The following is a 21,954-nucleotide window of genomic DNA, read 5'->3' on the forward strand; positions in this document are numbered from 1 at the left end:
AGGTCCAGAGAAGAGCAACAAGAATGATAAAAGGTCTAGAGAACATGACCTATTAAGGAAGACTGAAAGAACTGGGCTTGTTTAGTTTGGAAAGGAGAAGATTGAAAGGGGACATGATAGCAGTTTTCAGGTAGCTAAAAGGGTATTACAAGGAGGAGGGAGAAAAATTGTTCTCCTTGGCCTCTGAGGATAGGACAAGAAGCAATGGGCTTAAACTGCAGCAAGGGAGGTTGGACATTAGGAAAAACTTCCTAATTGTCAGGGTGGTTAAACACTGGAATAAGTGGCTTAGGGAGGTTGTAGAATCTTCATCTCTGAAGATATTTAAGAGCAGGTTAGACAGACATCTATCTGGGATGATCTAGACGGTACTGGGTCCTGCCATGAGGGCAGGGGACTGGACTCGATGACCTCTCGAAGTCCCTTCCAGTTCTATTGCTCTATGATTCTATGATTCAATTGCCACTAAGTTGCCCAACTGTGACAGAGCAAAATCTAGTGATAAGATCACCTCACCCTTACTAGAAAAATGAATCTTTGTCTGTGGATGGTCCAACTAGCCAACTAAGGAAGAGACAGTTCTTTCGAGGCAGGAATGAGTCCACCAGTGCCATCATTGCAAGTGGAATCCCTCTGTTCCTTACATGCATTTTTTTCTCTCTAAAGCCTGAGGTGCCAAATAAAGAAGGACATTGCTTTAAACCTTGTGCAATTCACACCTTCAGCCAGTGCAGGGGAGACGCTGCAGTGCCAGCTGGTGTGAAGCTCTGAAAAGCCTCAGGGGTTAGAGGAAAGCTAAGTTTGAGGATTGTGGGGGCAGCTGTCTCTCCTGCCAGTTAGCAAATGATGCCCTTGTTGAGTTTAAAGCTTCACAGCCAGAATATCAGCAATATATAAAGAAAGAGATTAACCGCACTCCAAGCAATGCCAAGAACAGTCAAATGAGAACACCAAATTCCTTCAATGAACAAAGAAAATTCCTTCTTTCCATTCTAGTACCAAGTAATTACAAGAGCTATGTTCAAACTTCTCCACAGAATATGCCAGATCAGATGATCACTGATAATTTCCTTAATATCCACACTATAAAAATCTTAACTATACATGTGATCATATGCTGAATCCAACCTTCCAGTTGTCTTTCAATCTTAATGACCATTTATTAAGGTATATGTGACTTTAATTGCCTTCTTGCAACTGGGAGCACTGAGTCACTATTACTCCAAACTATTTGCAAGAGATAAAAATAATATCTAGGCAAAAGGATTCCTAATTTATTTCCCCTTCAGATCATTGTGGAAGTTTTCAATGCCACAGGCACAACTGATTTTGACAGCAAATGAATGAAGACATTACAGAGAATGCTTAAGGACAGGATAATTAAAAAGTGCCAGCTCCTGACAGACAACCTGATTTACTGTTGCTCATGTACAATGAGTTGCCTAGAGATAATGCAACCTCTTAAAATCAGGAATAAGGGATCTTCTAGAAAAGGCTTTATTTTCCGAAAGATCCCGTCTAGACTGGCGCTTTTCTCCAGCAAAGCCCCAAGCTGGAAAAAGGCGGCAGCCATGTTCATGCAAATGCCGTGGGGGATATTTAAATCCCCCGCAGCATTTGCAATTCCGACTGGGCTCATTAGCATCCCTTTTCTGGAAAAGGGTGCCAATGTAGACACAGCCAAGATGATTCTTACCAACAACTACAGGACATACCACACTACCACCAACCCTGTACCTTCCCTTGCAACAAACCCCATTGCCAGCTTTGTCCACATATTCACTCTGCTGATACCATTATTGGACCTAACCAAGTGAGTTATAAGATCAAGAACACATATTCCTGCTCATCCAGAAATATAATTTATGCTATCATGTGCCAAAAGTGTCCGTCTCCTATGTACATTGAACAAACGTCTCAGACACTTCGCCAAAGGATTAATGCCCACAAAACAAATATTAGACAAGATCACAAAGAAAAAACAGTTTCTTGCCATTTCAACGAGAAAGGACATTGTCTCAAGGACTTGATTACCTGCATCCTGCTTCAAAGGCCTTTTAAGAATACACTTGAAAGAGAATCCTCTGAACTGTCATTCATGCTCAAATTTGACACTTTACACTTAAGTTTGAATAAAGACTCTAATTACCTTACCCATTACAAAGATAGCTTCCCCAATTATCACCTCTAATATCATTAGCTCACAGACATTTACCTCCCCCCCCCCATCTCCCTCCTGTTCTGAAATTTGATTTGTCCTTTTCATATGTGTTCATTTTTTTTAATTGTATCCTTTGGTATATATGGTTGTGACAATTTTCTTACACTATTTGATCTGAGGAAGTGGGTCTGGCCCATGAAAGCTCATCACCTAATAAACCACCTTGTTAGTCTTTAAAGTGCTACATAGTCCTGTTTTTTGTTTCAGCTACACCAGACTAACACAGCTACAATTCTATCACCAATTTACATAAGTTACTCTTGGCAGCATACCACCCAACGTCAGGGAATTTGTAACCTTGGAGAGTTTTTAAAAAAGAAGCCTCTAGTGGTAAGGTATTTTGAGGTCTCTTGCGGGCCCCCACCTTCTGCACTCAAAGTGCCAGAGTGGGGAAAAGTCTTGACAGGGTCCAACACCAAAATTCCTTAGCAAGATTGAGAGTTTACTTTTAAAACAAAGCTTTTTCAAGTAAAATATTTATGTGTTTGAAAATAATAATCTATGCATTTACAAACCCCTGTTGCCAAACATTGTTTCAGTTATCTTCAACACATGCAAAATTGCAAGCTGAAACGCGCAAAATCATTGAGAGCTGCCTAAGGAACTACTTTTATGACTGTATCAGAAAAGGAACCTAGCCAATTTCAAATTATGCATGCTGTGAAAGTGCTTTTAAAAAGCAAGGAAATTCAAACACATATACATACACATTCAATACAAATCATTAATGCAACACAATACTTATGATTTTAAACCAACTGAAGTTTGGAAATACTAAATTATATGATCCACATTCTGCTTTCTGTTAAACCAATATAAACTCACAGCAATTCCTTTGGAGTTACACCTTTGTAACTCAGCAGAATTTGGCCCATTGTTCTGATGCCAATTATAATTCCACAACACTGCATATAGACACATTGTAATTCCTTAATTAACACTAAACACAGCCACAGGGGGAAAATACTACTTTGTGCTGTGGACCAGTTATAATTGCATTGGGAACCATTACTTTGAATTTCCATTTGAGTGTAAACATTTATGCTCTAATGGTACATTAATAGTTACTTGCATTTAATATGTATTTTCTAGAACAAGGATTAAATCCTTATTTCATGTTAAAGCAGATGCTATTCCAAATAAACAAAATAACAATAAAAAAGCCCACACCAACAGACAAAAAAACTAAACCAATCATCTCTCCCCCTCTCCAAACATAAGCATACAGAATAAGCAAATGTGCTTTTTGTGGTTAGTCAAGCATATTTTAATTACAATTTTGAGCAATTGGAAAAAGGGAAGGGTAGAAAAGAGAGCAGAGTTTATATTTCATTACTTTGGAGCACGATAACAAATGAAGCCTCCATGGAGAGTTTTCAATATTCCATAACAGCTAGAGAAGGATAGGTCCATGGCTGAAAGTAAGTACCAACTGGCTGCAAGAGCCTTTTCCACGGCTTCTGCAGGAAGACCCAATCAGACAGCTACTATAGCAGTACAGACCTCTCCATTTCAGAGCTATCTATTGCAGCGTTGCCAACACTCATGATTTTAATTACAAGTCTCATGACATTTGTTGTATCTCTTGAAATCTCTACTTCTGGAATCAACTAATTAGGCCAGCTTTCATTTAATTTTTTTTCTAGTACTCAGGTTTACAGAGGAAAGCTTGAAGATGTGACCCAAGTGCATTTTCAAGGCTCGGACACCAAAATACAAGATTTTATAATTTTTAAAACTCTCAATTTAAAAGCCAATTTCATGATTTTTGAGTCCTGACTCATTTTTTGAATCCTGGAGTTGGCAACACTACTACAGTAACACTGACGATTCTCCTCCCCTACCAGTTTATTGTAGGGTGCGCGCATTAGCAAGATGCTGGGGAATGTGGGGGAGGAAAGAGAAAGAAAACATGCTTTTGGCTGGTGCTGCCCATAGCCAGTTTCAGGGGCAGGCATAAGCACTCTCTGGATTATAGGAATGTTGGATTTAAGGACAACAGGTAAAATCCTGGCCATGGAATTAAGAGGATTTTTGCCAATGACTTTAGTGGAGCCAGGGTTTTCCCTAGATACACCTTAACTCATTGATTCAGATAGTCACACTGTTAATATATTTTAATTGGATCCCCTAGAGCAGACTAATGATCCATCTTCTGATTTTAAGAGCAGACAAAGCTAGTTGCTTCAAAATCAGGCTCAAGTTTTCACAATGGTACATCTTAACAGAACACAGCTGAATGAGGGATGTCAGAAAAAATGTGGCAGAGATTTTGTCTTTTGTTCATCTCCCTACCTGAATGTCACTCAGGGGCAGCCTGTGCATATAGGCAGACTCGGCAGTCGCCTAGGGTGCCGCGTTAAATGGGGCTCCCAATGATGACGCACTGCCATTGAGGGCTTTGGATGCGGGGGCGCCGACGGCGCATTCTGCCTAGGGCTCCAGTTGCTGGCAGCTCGTCTCGGGCCACCCCGATGTCACTGCTGAGTCACTAACAAAAGACCTCAGAATGGTGATAACTGTTCTCTCCTTTTTCTTCTAGCATGTGCATCCTGTCAGCCAGAATAGCCCTCCAAGCTCCCTTAATGTGTTTTTGCTCACAGTATGGCATGAGAACAGCAGCAACAATGTCATGTCACAATGGATTGCCAAACTAACAAGTATAGGATGCTACAAGATAAAGGGGGCAGATATTATAAATTTCTTTATGGCCTGGTGTATTGTTAAGTAGTAACTCAAATATCTCATGCTTCAGTCACTGGGGAAGGGTAAACGGTTTACAGCAGTGTTTCTTAAACTTTTTAAGACAAAGGAACACCAAACAATTTTTTTTATGAGGAACACCAAGGATTTTTCGTTGTTGTTGAGCAAAAAAAAAAAAAAAAAAAAAAGTCAGGGGGGAAACGGGTCGGGGGGAAGTTATTGAGGAAAAAAGGTCGCCTGCCCCTTTAAGGGTGGCCATCTTGAATTCTGTTGTTCTTTGTGGCACACCTCTGACTGCCTTGTGGCACACCATGGAACACAGTTTAAGAAACACTGATTTATAGCAATAAAACAGCTTATCATTTACACATCCACTGTGCAAGCACTGAGTATGTTACAACGCTCCTGAGTGACAAATGTGTACCACTGTATTCATTTCATAGATTAGAAAATTGATGCAGAAAGCTTAAATGATTTGCTAAAGGCTACTAGTTGTGTGACAACGAGTAGAGTGTCAAGTATGAACTCGAAGTTTTCCTATTTCCAACCCTATGTTCACTTCCCAGAGCAGGTACTGCCTGTGAGGTCATATCATTATCCTGCATAAACTGAATTATTAAAAAAATATATTCCTGGTTCTGCTTTTGCACAGTGGTTAGTCAGTCAGTCATGTGTTTACAGTTGATAGCCACTAGATCAGCATTTTCATCTGCCAACATTTACCTTTCATTGTCTCTGTTGTAAGGAAGTTCACTTTGTTACTTACATTTGTGATTTATACCCACAGTTCCCAATAAGAGTTGCAGATGCATTGAATTAAGCTATATCAAAAGATAGGAACTGTTCCTCCCAACAACAGCTTATCAGAAACAATCTTAAGAAACTAGGAAATCCTTAAAATACTGCAGCCATGCATGCATTTATGCTAATTCCTTCATTCATTCCATCCCCTCGGCACCTGAACATACTATAATGTTTCACTGCCATCTATTGGCTGGAATGTACCTGCATATTGACTGAGCTAGGTGGACATTCACCTTTAGCCCAAGTGGTAGAGAACATTGGTTTTGATTGAAGAGTTGAAAGTTCTATTCCCTATGCCAATATAGACGATTCAGGTGAAAACTGCAGTACGTAAAAATTCAACCAATGCAGCCATAAATCAAAACATACAATTATCTTGTTGCTTGTATAGGTTGTCACCTCCTGAGCTGCAATATTAATCACGTGGAGAAACATAGCAGAAAGCAGCAAAAGGAGTGGCGTTCTGAATTCTACAGCCCACTTAGGACATTGCTAAGAGATCTTAATATTTATTTAGTGTAAGATTATAGGACATTAGTGACCTTTCACTCACGATTGCTCTGGTGGTCCATTTCCAGAACTAGGCAAGTTTGCTTTTTTCTGAACAGTGATTATACAAGAGGCTGCCAGGCCATTGGATCCAGCCTGCAGCTGCCTCACTGAAACCCTTAGGCAGAGAACAGATCATGCTGTAAACAGCTAGCTGCTTTCTGCTCTGGATAGTTGGGGAGGGAGGAGTGAGACTTTGCATGCTGTTCCCGTACCTCTCCCGCAGCAAAACCTGTTTCTGGCCAACCCGAGCTGAAAAATTTTGCTGGAGGGCATGGGCAGCATGAAAATACTTCTTCCTCCCATCCTCCCATGCCAAGAATAGAGCCATGTGGAGCAACCTGCAGCAGACAATCTGCCTCATATTTCTGCAGGGTTGTTGGCTGGGAGATGCCTAGGTAAGTGCCTCCCAGCCAGAGCCTGCCTTTGGCACCCCCACCCTCTCTCCCCTCTGACTACCTGCCCTAGGTCACCACCCAAACCCTATGTATCTCTTTTCCCCCCTTCTCCCAGATCAGAACTCCCTCCCTGATTCTGAACCGCCTCCTACATTCCTCCCCCAGGCCAGAATCCTCTCCTACATTCATACCCCATTCTGTTGCCCCAGGTCACCACCCAAATCCTCTGCACCCCATTCATCCAGGTCACAACTCCCTCCCAGGCCTTGCCCCTCCCCCCAAGCCTGTGCCCCAGATCACAGCCCCCTCCTTCACCCAAACTCTTTTTCAGACCCCACACCTTTTCCTGCACCCCAGTCACCTATCCCAAACTCTCTATTGCACCCTACATCCATCCCAGACTCCACAACCCCTCCACTGAAGTGCGGCACTTGACCACTTGCCAAAATATTGGAGCGGTTCCCCCATTAAAAATTATTGCCCACCCACAGATTATACAATATAATAATAATGCTTCACAATTCTATTGCTAAAACTAAAAACTACAGAATTTGTAGGAAAAATAAGTACAGGTACAGGACACTCGCAACGTCACCCATAGTATCACTCTCCACAAAGAATCCCTCAAGAGGTGTATATGTGTTAACACAATTGATTTTTTAATATTTATTATCATTAAGCTTCAGAAATCCAGTCTGATGAACAGGGAAGTTCATATCTCTTGGAGTTGTTTTTTAGTCAACCCATCTGCTGATTTAGGAACATTAGGCTGCATTTAGAAGATGATCTTTGTAAACACATGGCTGGAAACCGGTTAGTACTGTAAGTGGGTTTTAATAATAAACACATGCTAGAGACATGCTGAAGACAGTGGAACTGTGTGATTGTAATTGAGAAACAATTTGGCTACTTGTGTTGATTCTTTAAATTGCTCCAATGTTTATATATTTTTTTTAATAATCAATTAAAACACCAATTAAGTTCTATGAAATTGCATAATTGAGATAAAACAGATGTATGCTACTAAATACCAGAATTCTAACCACCACCCAAAGAAACTTATATTCCAGATGCACATTAGAAACTTAACTTTCTGGCAAAGGAACAATCCAAAACTCTCTATCCAAGTGGCAAAAACACTCTGCCATTTATTATGACCTTTTGTTTCTGGGTTAAGCTCTGCTAGGGCAGGGATTCTCACACTGCAGGCTCTGACCCTCAGGGGGTCATGAGGTTATTATGTGGAAGTTTGTGTCTGTCAGGCCCCACCTACAAATCCTGCTTCACCTCCAGAATTTGTAATAGTGTTACAAATAAACATGTTTTTAATTTATAAGGGAGGGGGTGGTTGCACTCAAAGGCTTGCTGTATGAAAGGGGTCAACAATACAAAAGTTTGAGAACACCTGTGCAAGGTTGTCTGTAATGTGATTCATTTCACTCCCAAAAGTGATGCTTTAAAATAATTTTCCTTTGTATTCCTCTCTCTACCTGAGAGATCTTAGCCACTTTGTTCTTCTGTTCTATCTTCTTGCTCACTGCCTGAGTGCTACATTTATCCCAGTTACACATTGATGGCACAGAATTAACCCATTAACACTTCTGACAAATGTAATTAGGAGAGAAACAGCAAAAATGTCTGACGTTCCTGATTACAGGCAGTCCCCGGGTTACGTACAAGATAGGGACTATAGGTTTGTTCTTAAGTTTAATCTGTATGTAAGTCGGAACTGGCGTCCAGATTCAGCCGCTGCTGAAACTGATCAGTTTCAACAGTGGCTGAATCTGGACGCCAGTTCTGACTTACATACAGATTCAACTTAAGAACCCCAGGCATCCCCAAGTCAGCCGCTGCTGAAACTGATCAGCAGCTGATTCCAGGAAGCCCCGGGCAGGGGCTTCCTGTAGTCAGCCACTGGTCAGTTTCAGCAGCGGCTGACTTGGGGACGCCTGGGGCAGAGCAGCTGGGGTGCTGCTGGGTTGGTCCAGTAGTGCCGCCGCTGGACCAACCCAGCAGCACCCAAGCTGCTCTGCCCCAGGCGTCCTGATTCAGCCGCTGCTGAAACTGACCAGCAGTGGCTGAATCAGGACGCCTGGGGCAGAGCAGCTGGGGTGCTGCCTGGTTGGTCCCGTAGTGCCCAGAGCGGCGCTACGGGACCAACCGGCAGCGCCCCAGCTGCTGTACCACAGGCGCCCGGAGCAAAGCCGCGGAGCACGGGGGCAGTGCGACAGCCCAGACGCGCCATGGCTGTCCTGCTGCCCTCGGGCTCCGCGGCTTTGCTCTGCTTTGCTCCCCGTCCCCCTGGTCTACAGACCAGGGGGACGGGGAGCAAAGCGGTGGAACACGCGGCCCGCGGCTGTGCTCTGCTTTGCTCCCCGTCCCCCTGAAAGGGGGGGCCCGCTGCCCGCGTATTCCGCCGCTTTGCTTCCTCTCCCTGGTCTGCTGGAGACCAGGGAGAGGGCCCCGTCGGATCCGTGTAACTCGGGGACTGCCTATATTGTAATTCATCAGCGGAAAGGAAACTGTAGGGGCTCGTCTACACTGGCCCCTTTTCCGGAAGGGGCATGTTAATTTCAACTATCGTAGTAGGGAAATCCGCGGGGGATTTAAATATTCCCCGTGGCATTTACATAAAAATGTCCGCCGCTTTTTTCCGGCTTTTAGAAAAGCCGGAAAAGAGCGTCTACACTGGCCCCGATCCTCCGGAAAAAGCGCCCTTTTCTGGAGGCTCTTATTCCTTCCTTCAAAGTAGGAATAAGAGCCTCCGGAAAAGGGCGCTTTTTCCGGAGGATCGGGGCCAGTGTAGACGCTCTTTTCCGGCTTTTCTAAAAGCCGGAAAAAAGTGGCGGACATTTTTATTTAAATGCCGCGGGGGATATTCAAATCCCCCGCGGATTTCCCTACTACGATAGTTGAAATTAACATGCCCCTTCCGGAAAAGGGGCCAGTGTAGACGTAGCCTAGGTGATTAGTCCTGACCTTGGCAATGGGTGTCAGTATAGACAAGAGCATTCGGGAGTAAGTGTCCTGCTGGTTGCTTAAGCTGAACATCAAAGAGCTGTGCTGACCTCAAAACAGTCATTCAAGCTCTGAAAAGAGCAGCAGGACAAAGCAAATTTGTTAGACGTGCTTCAATATTATCATCATGTACTTCATGGTTATGCATGTCATAGCAACAGATAGGCTGGGAGCTAAACAAACAAAAAGGGGCCAGTGTACAAGAACAAAGAAGCACAAAAATTATCAAGGATAACAAAGAGGCACAAGGGAGATATAAAACAGCATGTGTTGTACAGCAGAAGCAGGAATGAGAAGATTACTGAATGAGTATACATAAGGACAATAGACAGGCAGTAACAGCAGCTTGGACAAAAGGTTCCATACATTTTATTTCAAACATGTAAGAAACAAGAGGTCAGTGGAGGCAATGAAGTTTCTCAGGGATGGAAGATAATTTAATTGAATAGGTAGATGCTGATAAATTAATTTTGTGTCTCAGTGCCCATTGAAAGAAGATTTATGTGGTGAAGGGGACAAGAAGAAATTGTCTCTGTTCTTTCTGGTTTGCTCATAATTAAGTATAGACACCTAGGCCTCCATCCTAAAGACCTACTCACATAGTTATCATGACCCATGGCAACAGACCCACTGATGTTAATGGTAGCACTCACAGCACCTAAACTGAAGCATGTGCATAAGTCTTTATAAGAGTAGGGTCTTAGGATATACATATTTCTTAGAACTAGACTGCTAGAAAATATCACCACTAATACTATACATAACTATGTTGTTTTCTTCGTAGTTATCTATGCTGAGTCTGCATCTGTCTGCCCTGTACCTTCCGAGGAAAAAACATAGTTCTTAATTATTAGAAACTTTTGTCTTTCCCACTGGAAATTTGGGACCTTACCCCAAACCAACTGAAGTCACTGGAAAGACTCTAAGGGCTTTGGATTCATCTCTTAAACCTACAACCCCTCCATAAAACCAACTTAAATTTCATTTGCAGTTTCACCACAACTGGTTGTATTTTGTCAATAGCAGAATTAACAACCATTGCACATGAATCACACTACAATGAATGGCTGAAATATTGAAAGCTAACGCATACACCTCTTCAGGGACTGTTTGTGGAGGGCGATCTTGTGGGCGAAACTCAAAAAGTATTCTGTATTTATTTCCCCCAAAATTCTCTACCCTGAACCTATCAGCTCTTTCCTACTAGCTTTTTAATGCTGTTCTGATCTCAAAACAGATATTCAAGCTCTGAAAAGAGCAGCAGCATCAAGCAAATTTATTAGAAGTGCTTCAGTATTATCATCACGTACTCATGGTTATGTATGTCACAACAACAAATAGGCTGGGAGCTAACCAAATAAAAAGGAAGGGGCCAGTGTACAAGAACAAAAAAGCAGAAAAATTATCAAGGGTAACAAAGAGGTACATGGGAGAGATAAAACAGCAGAGGAATGAGAAGATTACTGAATGAGTATACGGAATAACAAAACATCGAACAGTATACTGTTGGCACTGTGCACCAGTTAGGATACCAGCCGGTAAGGCAATCAACACTTCAAAATTATGTTAGCCAACCGTTGAGATAATTTCCCAAATTAACCTAACTATATTTCCCTAAAAGTTTTGGGTGTCCACTCAAAATATTTGATACTTATGATATATAATGAAGTTAGTGTACAAAACTTTTTTCTTTTGGAATCTGCCTAAAACAGACCCATTGGTCACATTTAAAGCTTTAGTATAGTTACTATCTGCACTACAAACTAGAGCTGTATTGTGACTGAGTTAGGGAAAAGAGTAGTATCATCAGATCCTCTGACACAGTTGTATTTATAGTGTAGACAAGCGGTCACTTGTAAACTACCAACTAATCTAGGTTATTTCTGCATGGAATATTATTTTCCTTTATTTATTCTCTCTACCATTTATATTAACAATTCCCTCTAAACTATTTAACTTGTATCACATGAATCATTCATGTCACTTGGAGAAAAAAGAACGATGCTTCCATATCTCCAGATTTAAATGGGAAAACTGTCTTTGGCTAGTCTTATATTCATTGCTCCTCCCTCTAATAGTAAATGTCACAATCATTATTGCATGTGCCTTCAGTCTCCTTTACCATAAATCACATTTTTTTTTCTTTCTAAGCTGCTAAACCCACAGCTGGAAACAAAGCCTACTTAATATTGGCCAATGAGATAAGATGCTTTTATTAAATTTGTCAAGGCTTGCAAATACACTTCACTACATTATACTCACCCTGCAGCACACAGCTCATCTCTAGTTGCACACATTACGTAAGTGGGTAAAGAATGACACAGCCTGCTCCCTTGTAGGGCAAAGTTTCTTCGTCACCTGAGAATAAGGATGTGAGACATCCATAAATGCTGCTATAATCCTAATATAGGGGAAAGATACAAAGGAAATAGACATTTCTAGCACTTCTGATTGTGAAGCCAATCATGGATGGCTATGCTTTTGTTCTGTTGAACCTCCAGCCAAGTGCAGTGAGAATTAAAATTAACAAAAGCTGTGAGATTCCACCATTTGTTTTAATAGAATTCTGACTTTGAAATCTAAGGTCAACTAAATGCCAACATTTCCCTGCTTATTTACTGTCTCAGACATCCAGCTAAAAATCCTGATGCTATTTTCATTTCAAAGGACATGGCAGAAATATAGACTGTGGGTTTTGAAAATTCAGATAAAGGCATGATAAGCATTATCACAACATAAAACAATTAAGACATTTACTACTGGTCTTCATAATGTAGTGGGGTAAAAAGTATTAGGAAATGCAACCATAATTAACATTAACATCCCTACTTATTATGTACAAATCATTGCATACATCCAATTTAGAACAAAATCTGCTTGTGACACTCCTAGTTTTCATCTTCTTAGGATTTAGTTGCAATGGAAGCAACTTTTTGCTACATACTGGTTTGCAGTGTTGCAGCTGTGCTGGTCCAAGATATGAGGCAGACAAGGTGGAAGAGGTAAATACCTTTTATTACCAACTAGTTGGTCCAATAAAAGATATTGCCTCACCTTCCTTGTTTCTGCTATATACTTGGCATATACACCTCTGAACTAGATTTCAAAAAACACACCCCTAGCTTCAAACACCTTCAAACCTCACCCTTGTAGCTATACATACACTTCTGCATATTCACTTTCTATTCCAATGTTATTTTTATTCGGATTCACTTTTTTTGGAAAAGCAAAATAATATCAATGATTTTACCTTCTAATTTCAATATATTAAATAGAGTCACAGAGTAAAATCCAGGCCAAACTGAAATCAATGAAATTTTGCCATTGAGTTTAATGGGGCACGATTTCACCCACAGATTCTAAGAGCAGAAGGGACCATTGTGATCATATAGTCTGACCTCCTGCATAACACAAGCCTCACACAATAATTTCTGCATCAAGCCCATAGAATACCTTTTAGAAGCATAGCCAGACTTGAAGACATCTAGTGATTGAGAATCCAACATATCCCTAGGTAAGTTGTTCCAATGGTTAGTTATACCAATTATTAAGAATATGCACCTTATTTCTAGTCTGAATTTATCTAGCTTCAACTTCCAGCCATGGAATCTCATGCCTTTGTCCGCTACATATAACATCACCAGTAATTGTTCTCTTTTTTTAATTGTAACATTGCTGAAAAATCTTACACAGACGCATAGGCATGGGAAGTAAGGGTAGCACAACCCCCAGGTTTTGCAGCCAGCTTCCTCACGCCCTGAATATGGCACAGCTGTGGACTCATTGCCAAAATCACCAGCTCTGGGTCCTAGTCTTTGGGCGGCCCCACTGGCTTTGCCACTGTCTGTTGGCCTTTCAGGCTGTTGCCCACCCTCCCTGGCTCAGGACCTGCAGTCTGCCAGGCAAATAATCACTCGTTTTTAACAGAGTTATTTACTGTTCAACAAAGCTAATCAAACCTAAAATATTTTTCTAATTAAAATTAGAAACTGTTTATTAACCTATTTTTCAACACAAATCTTTCCTGACAAATTCAAAGCGTTTATACTCACATCATTTAATTCGTAAAATTACACTGTCTTACTGAAGGGAAACAGAATTAACACAAGAGAAACTCTCTGTTTACAAAACTTGAAAGCCAGCCAGGACTCCATGGGTATGTCTACACAGCAGGGCGTTAAGTCGAATTAAGATACGCAACTTCAACTATGTCAATTGCGTAGCTAAAGTCAAAATAACTTAATTCGGCTTTGACCTATTGGAATCCATTCCGGTCAACCTAACCACACTGCAGAAAGTGCAAAATTTTTCACAGCCCTGAGCAAGGTGGCTAGATCAATTTAATTTCTGAATGTAAAGCAGGCCTTAGAGTAGAACAGAATACCAAACTACACATAGCAGTCAAAAACTATATTGTTGCCATGCAAGGAAACTGTAAAAGTAGTTCTGTAAGGCTGAATTTTAACTGATTGGGATTTGTTATGTGATTTAGAAAGATTTTTTATTCCATTGCCAGAAGAGGTCAGAGTCATCATCTAGGCTGGACTCCTTATATGACACAGGTCATGGAATGTCACCAAAATCACTCTTGGAATAGATTTTAATATATATAAGTCCGATTTTGAATTTAGTGATGGAGAATTCCCTGACAAGCCATGGTAAATTGCTCCATATGGTTAATTACCCTCACTGGGAGAAATTATATGTTTCTTCTGATCTGAATTTGTCCAGCTTCATCTTTCAGCCACTGGATTATGTCAGACTGTTTTCACTACGGGCAGTCCCCGGGTTATGTAGAAGATAGGGACTGTAGGTTTGTTCTTAAGTTGAATCTGTATGTAAGCTGGAACTGGCATCCAGATTCAGCCGCTGCTGAAACTGACCAGCGGCTGACTACAGGAAGCCCGAGGCAGAGTTGCTCTGCCCCGGGCTTCCTGGAATCAGCCGCTGATCAGTTTCAACAGGCTGAATCTGGACGCCAGTTCTTACATACAGATTCAACTTAAGAACCCCAGGCATCCCCAAGTCAGCTGCTGCTGAAACTGATCAGCGGCTGATTCCAGGAAGCCCGGGGCAGAGCAACTCTGCCTCGGGCTTCCTGTAGTCAGCGCTGGTCAGTTTCAGCAGTGGCTGACTTGGGGACGCCTGGGGCAGAGCAGCTTGGGTGCTGCTGGGTTGCTCCAGTAGCGCCGCTCCTCGGCGCTACTGGACCAACCCAGCAGCACCCAAGCTGCTCTGCCCCAGGCGTGCTGATTCAGTCACTGCTGAAACTGACCAGCAGTGGCTGAATCAGGACGCCTGGGGCAGAGCAGCTGGGGTGCTGCCGGATTGGTCCAGTAGCGCCCAGAGCGGCGCTACAGGACCAACCGGCAGCGCCCCTGCTGCTGTACCACATGCGTCCAGAGCAAAGCCGCGGAGCATGGGGGCAGCGGGACAGCCCAGACGCACCGCAGCTGTCCTGCTGCCCGCGTGCTCCGCGGCTTTGCTCCCCGTCTCCCTGGTCTGTTGGTCTCCAGGAGACCAGGGAGACGGGCAGCAAACCCCGTTCGTAACTGCGGATCCCACGTAAGTCGGATCCGCGTAACTCGGGGACGGCCTGTATTCACTATTTTTCCACAGGCAGGTGTTTATCGACAGCAATCAAGTCACCTGCTAACTTTCATTTTGTTAAACTAAACAAAAGGAGCTCCTTGTCTTTCTCACTATAAGGCATGTTTTCTATCCTTTAATCATTCTCAAGGGTTTGCTTTGAACTCTCTCCAATTTATCAACAGCCTTCTTGAATAGTTGGCCCCAAAGCTGGACATAGTGTTCCAGCTGCAGTCACGCCAGCGACAAACACAGAGGTGAAAGATCTTTCCACTTTTATTCGAGACCGTAACCCAGGATCACATTAGTTATTTTGGTCACAGTGAAAACTCATGTGCAGCCGATTATCCACCCTGACACAAAAATCTTTTTCAGAGTCACTGCTTCCCAGGATAGAGTTCTCCCACTCTGTGGCTATGTCTACACTGCACCCATTTTGTGCAAGGAATATGCAAATAAGGCTAATCATGGAATATCGTTGAATCTCATTTGCATAATTAACGAGGCTCCGTTTTTGCACAAGAGACTTTTGCGCAAAAAGGAGCTGTCTACACTGCTCCTTTTTGCACAAAAAACCCCTCTTGCTCAAAAACTGAGTCTAATTAATTATGTAGATTGCAATCTGGAAGAGCCGGGTTCGGGCAATCTGCGCATGCGCAGTACCATCTGTGCATGTGCAGATCGCCAGACAGCATGGCTGGCGAGCGGAGCTCAGCGCAGTTCAGCAAGCCCTGCAAATGAGGCATGGTGATATTCCACGCTTAGCCTCATTTGCATATGTTTTTGCTCAAGAGGCTATAGTGTAGACCCATTACACTGTAAGTATGTAATAAGTATGACCTATAACTTTTGTTCCTAAATGTATATATTCAGATATATTAAATACATATTGTTGGCTGGCACCCAGTTTACCAAGCAATCCAGACCACTCTGAATGGGTAACCTGTCTTCTTCATTATTTACTTTTTCCCCCGATTTGTTTTGGTCATCTGCAAACTCTCTCAGTGATTATTTTGTTTTATTTTATTTTATTTGTTTTAGCTCATTGATAAAAATTGCACAGAGCTGAGGCCCAATCCCAACCAAATCCCAATGGAAATATATCTGTTTGATAATGAGCCCCTGTTTATAATTACATTCTGAAACTTATCGAGTTAGCATGTTTTTTATTCATTTAATATCAATCATTCTAAACTTTTTAATCAAAATATCAAACACCTCACAGAAGTCCAATTATAATATGTCTACCTTTATCAAATATATAATCTCATTAAAAAAGATATCAAGTCTATTTGACAGAATTTATTTTGCATAAATCCATGTTTATTAGCACTGGTTATATTACCTCTCTTCAATTCTTTATTCATCTAGTCCCAGATCAACTGCTTCATTATCTTGCCTGGGATCAATATCAGGCTGACAGATTTATAATTAAAAATGTAAACGGCATGATCCAGGTAAAGACTGATGCAACACTAGCTTTCTTCCAGTCTACTGTAACTCCCTCAGTGCTCCAAGACTTATTGAAAATTAGCATTAATTGTTCAGTGAACTCCTCTGCCAGCTCTTTCAAAACTCTTTTTGCAAGACCTGCTGATTTACAAATGTCTATCAAGAGAAGCTTTGTTTAATGATCTCCAGAGATGTCAGTGGAATGGAAAGAGCATGATCACTGAATCCATGGGTGGTGAGTTCTATAGGCCCGAAGTGCTCATCCACCAGGAATATTCCTGGCTTAGAGCTTAGCTCCAGAAAAATGTGGAACCTGATCTCTTTTCCTGGCCCCACCTCTCACCCCCACACAAATCCCCCAGCCTGCCAGCAGCCCCCTGGCAAATTAAATATGCCTAGGGGTTCCTACCACCAACATGCTAGAGCAGCTTCCAGCATGTCCCTGAAGCCCCGAGCACTCCTCTGGCCAATAGGAAGTTGCAGGGAGAGGTGCCTGCAGGCAGCAGAGCACAGAGATCCTCCCCTCATCCCACCTCTCTCCTCCACCTAGGAGCTGCTGACAGAGGGGTTGCCAAGGTGTCATATCTCTTCCCCTTGAAATTTACCCCCTTCCAAGCCTGCACCCACTCCCAAATCCAGACTCCCTCACGCACTCCTCACCCCCTCTTCAGCCCCCAAACTATCTCCCAGAACCTGCACCCCAATTCCCTGCCATAGCGCAGAGCCTGCAACCAGTACCCAAACTCAATCCCAAAGCCTAAACCCAGACACCCTCCTGCACTGAACATCCCTACCAGAGCCTGCACCTCAGCCCCTATCCCCAGCCTAAAGCTTGCAGCCAGTACCCAAACTAAATCCAAGAGCTTGCACCCTAGACTCCCTCCCTCACCCCTCCTGCACCTGAACTCCTTCTCAGAGCCTGCATCCCCTCCTCACATTGGCTTTCTTTTGTTCCTAATGTATTTACAAAGACACTCTTTTATGTCCTGAATTGTGCTGGTCCCAGAGTTCTTCCTTCTGCTTCCTTTATAAGTTTTCTACAGTTCCTAGCTTCTGGTATATGCAGTATTATCAGTGTCCCTTTTCTTTTAATTGTTATGTTTTTAAAACTATCTTCACTTTCCTTCCAAACTAGGCCAGTTTTTAAACAAGCACAGCCTTCTTTGGCTGTGGGATTGTATCTTTTGGGGCATATAATAATGTAAAAAACCCCTTCCTCCTAACTGATGTGTGTCTAAATTCTTTTCAGCTTTGTGAAACTGGCCCTACTAAAGCACTACATATATATTCTCCTGGTTTAGACTTTATTTTATTTACACATTGTAAATATGATGAAGTCTTGACCACTTGTACTAAGCTACCAAGAACTTTTAGGAGCTTCAGGGGGTAGCCGAGTAGATCTGTAATCAGTTCTTTATGGATTTAGGAAGCCATCTGTAATATTCAGAAATTCCAAGCATGTTTTAATACTGGAAGCATGAGACCTCCAAAATGCATCATTCAAACTGAGCTATTTTTTAATGGTTAGGTACTTACCAGAAATCAATTGTACAAAATAACATGGCACAGTAAGAGAAAATAAAGGCACTTGAATGATGCACTTATTAGCAAGTCACTAAGTAGTAGAGATTCTGTCTGGCTACTATTATATCGTGTAAAGATTTGGCCTCACTTATAAAATAGTGGTCATTAAAAGCTATTGTGTTATTGTGAAAGAAAAAGGAACACTTTTATAGGTAATCACACTCTGAAAGAAAAAGGAACACTTTTATAGGTAATCACACTCTTTAGACTTCTACAAAAAAGATACTTGTCTCACCAGTGCCATTAGCTCACTTGCAGAAGTGTATCAAAATTACTGAAAAATATGTGTAGGATGGTGATGGTGCAGGTTGTTGTGAAGAGATCTGAAGAGGGTTAAGGGGCTACATATCACAGCTATGGCTGACAATGAGTGGGGGTGGAAGGAAGGATGGTGCTGCAGCTTAGATATACCTCCCAAAGCTCTACTTATAGAAGCAGTGTAGGGCAGTAGCACTGGATTCAGAAAACAGGGGTTCCATTCCTGGCACTGCCACCAACCTGCTTAGTGACCATAGGCCAATCACTTCTCTCTCTCTGCCTCTGTTTACCCTCCAAGTCTTGTCCTCGTGTAATTGGAACATAAGCTCTTTCAAGGGACTGGCTTAGTGCTGTGCAAACTAGGACTGTAAGCAACTAGTGAAAGTGAATACTTGACTAGTTGTTCCCCTCTCTGCCTGCTGCCTCTGTATGGGTATGTCTACACTACAAAGTTAATTCGAACTAACAGCTGCTAGTTCGAATTAACTTTGATAGGCGCTACACATACAAACCGCTAGTTCTAACTTAATTCGAACAAGTGGAACGCTTAATTCGAACTAGGTAAACCTCATTCCACGAGGACCAACGCCTAGTTCGAATTAAGTAGTTCGAATTAAGGGCTGTGTAGCCACTTAATTCGAACTAGTGGGAGGCTAGCCCTCCCCAGCTTTCCCTGGTGGCCAATCTGGGCACCACCAGGGAAACTCTTCTGCCCCCCTCCCGGCCCCAGAGCCCTTAAAGGGGCACGGGCTGGCTACGGTGGCCGTGCCAGGTGCAAGCCTGCCAGTACCCAGCCAGCAGACCCTGCACCTGGCACGGCTCGAGCCAGCCACTCGCTGCTACCCAGCCCTCTGCCTCTTCCCGGGACCAGGCTGGCGGCTCCTGGGAGCCTGCCCAGGTACGCAAGAGGCGCCCGCCTGGACTAGTGCAGACATCGTGGACCTCATCCACGACCTCCGCACTAGGCACAGGAAAGTGGCCGTCTAGGGCAGGATAGCTGCCAGCCTAGCCACCCAGGAGCAGGTTGGCATGAAAATCAAGGTGGTCCACTGAGACCCCCGACCCTGAGCCCTGAGCTTAGAATGGCAGTACTGGGTCAGACCAAAGGTCCATCTAGCCCAGTAGCCTGCTTGTCGACAGCGGCCAACCCTAGGTACCCTGGAGGGGATGGACCGAAGACAATGACCAAGCCATTTGTCTCGTGCCATCCATCTCCAGCCTTCCACAAACAGAGGCCAGGGACACCATTTCTACCCCCTGGCTAATAGCACTCCATGGACCCAACTTCCATGATTTTATCTCATTTCTCTTTAAACTCTGTTCTAGTTCTAGCCTTCACAGCCTCCTGAAGCAAGGAGTTCCACAGGTTGACTATTTGCTTTGTGAAGAAGAACTTTCTGTTGTTAGTTTGAAGCCTGCTACCTATTCATTTCATTTGGTGTCCTCTAGTCCTTCTATTATGGGAACTAATGAAGAACTTTTCTTTATTCACCCTCTCCACACCACTCATGCTTTTATAGACCTCTATCATATCCCCCCTCAGTCTCTTCTTTTCTAAGCTGAAAAGTTCCAGTCTCTTTAGCCTCTCTTCATATGGGACCTGTTCCAAACCCCTGATCATTTTAGTTGCCCTCCTCTCTCCCACCTCCTTTTCCCAGTCTCCCCGAGTTTTGTTCAATAAAGAGAGTTTCTATTTTTGAACACACGTGTCCTTTATTTTGTACATCAGGAAGGGGGGTTAGGGAAGGGTAAGTGGAAGGAGGTGAGGGAGGAATGGGGTACAAGCCCCCGATGGGGAGGACTGGGGTGGCTTTGCGGGCTCCTCGGGGTGGAAGCTCTCCTGAAGCCCCTTGATTGACTCCCTTCCGGATGGCAGCCTGCTGTGCTGTGATGTGCCGAGTGTGGGCAATCAGGGCACTCCAAGCCAGGACTGCTTTGCAAGCGGGGAACCCCTGAGAACTGTCTGTCCGGGGTGGGGGTTGGGTCCCTTTAAGCACAGCCCTCGGCTAGCCTGAGACAGCAGCTCCACGCTCTAAGTCCTAATCTGATGCCCTGCCGGCACTGCTTCCGGCCATCCTTAACCTTGGTTCAGGGTCCACTCAGTGTGGACATGCTAGTTGGAATTAGCAAAACACTAATTTGAACTAATTTTTAAGTCTAGATGCGCTAATTCAAATTAGCTTAGTTAGTTCGAATTAGTGGGGGGTAATGTAGTCATCCGCAGTTGCAAATGAAGCCCGGGATTTGAATTTCCCGGGCTTCATTTGCATGAAGCCAGCCAGCGCCATTTTTAAATGCCGGCTAGTTCGGACTCCGTGCCGTGCGGCTACATGCGGCACGGACTAGCTAGTTCGGATTAGGCTTCTACGAGGCGTACAGCTAGTTCGGATTAGAAGCCTAATCCGAACTAGCTAGTCCGTGCCGCGTGTAGCCGTGCGGCACGGAGTCCGAACTAGCCGGCATTTAAAAATGGCGCCGGTCGGCTTCATGCAAATGAAGCCCAGGAAATTCAAATCCCGGGCTTCATTTGCAACTGCGGATGACTACATTACCCCCGCTAGTTCGAACTAGCGGGGTAGTGTAGACATACCCTCAGAGGCAGTAAGGCGGGGTGGTGGTGGTGGAAGCAGGAGCCAGTGCTGGGGGAAGCCAGTTCCCCCCAGCAGTGTCTCTGCAGTGCAAGGGAGACAGAGTTGCAGTGGTCCTTGGCGCGGCACGATCCAGTACTCTTGAGTCCCGGATTGCGCTGCTCCTGGAAGCCAACCCCACTGCAGCTCTGCACTTTAAATGTAGCAAGACCCCGCCAGGAGCAACCTCTCACCCATATCAAGTTATCAGTGAACTGATACTTAACATCCCAAGTTCAAACACCTTCCATGCTGTGCAACAGGGCACTGAATAGGGCCTGGAGGCACTAACATAATTAGAACACTAAGGGCACGTCTGCACTGTGGAGAAGATCTGTAAATGCTATCAGCTTCCTTTTATCTCCTGCAAATGTAAACAAACTTGTTTGTCTTATAGTTGTCTGAACCAGAAATAGGACTGAGTGGACTTGTAGATTCTAAAGTTTTACATTGTTTTATTTGTAATATAGTAACATGTCTACATTTGTAAGTTGTACTTTCACGATAGACATTGCACTACAGTACCTGTATGAGGTAAACGGAAAAATATTACTTTTATTTTTTATAGTGCGAATAATAATATAAACTACGCACTGTACACTATATATCCTATGTTGTCACTGAAGTCCATATATTTGTAAATGTAGAAAAATATCTACTAATTGGAATGTATTGCATATTTGTGGTCTATTGTTTAACAGCGTGATTCAAACGGTGATTAATCGTGATACTTTTTTTTGAGTTAATTGTG

General features: G+C 43.2%; 1 protein-coding gene across 6 annotated transcripts in view; it reads right to left on the reverse strand.

Annotated features, from left to right (window-relative positions):
- GHR (growth hormone receptor) overlaps positions 1 to 21,954 on the reverse strand; it is a 209,743-nt gene that overhangs the window by 119,730 nt on the left and 68,059 nt on the right. For 3 of the 6 annotated variants that reach the window (XM_075932494.2, XM_075932496.2, XM_075932495.2), the window contains exon 2: positions 11,956 to 12,051. The exons of the other annotated variants lie outside the window; for them this stretch is intronic. In XM_075932494.2, coding sequence (XP_075788609.2) covers positions 11,956 to 11,974 — 19 coding nt within the window. In that variant the 5' untranslated portion in view covers positions 11,975 to 12,051. The remainder of the gene's footprint in view (positions 1 to 11,955; positions 12,052 to 21,954) is intronic. 6 annotated transcript variants of the gene reach the window in all.

Source organism: Pelodiscus sinensis, chromosome 6, assembly GCF_052426305.1.
Source record: "Pelodiscus sinensis isolate ZL-2025 chromosome 6, ASM5242630v1, whole genome shotgun sequence".
Taxonomy (NCBI): Eukaryota; Metazoa; Chordata; order Testudines; family Trionychidae; genus Pelodiscus; species Pelodiscus sinensis.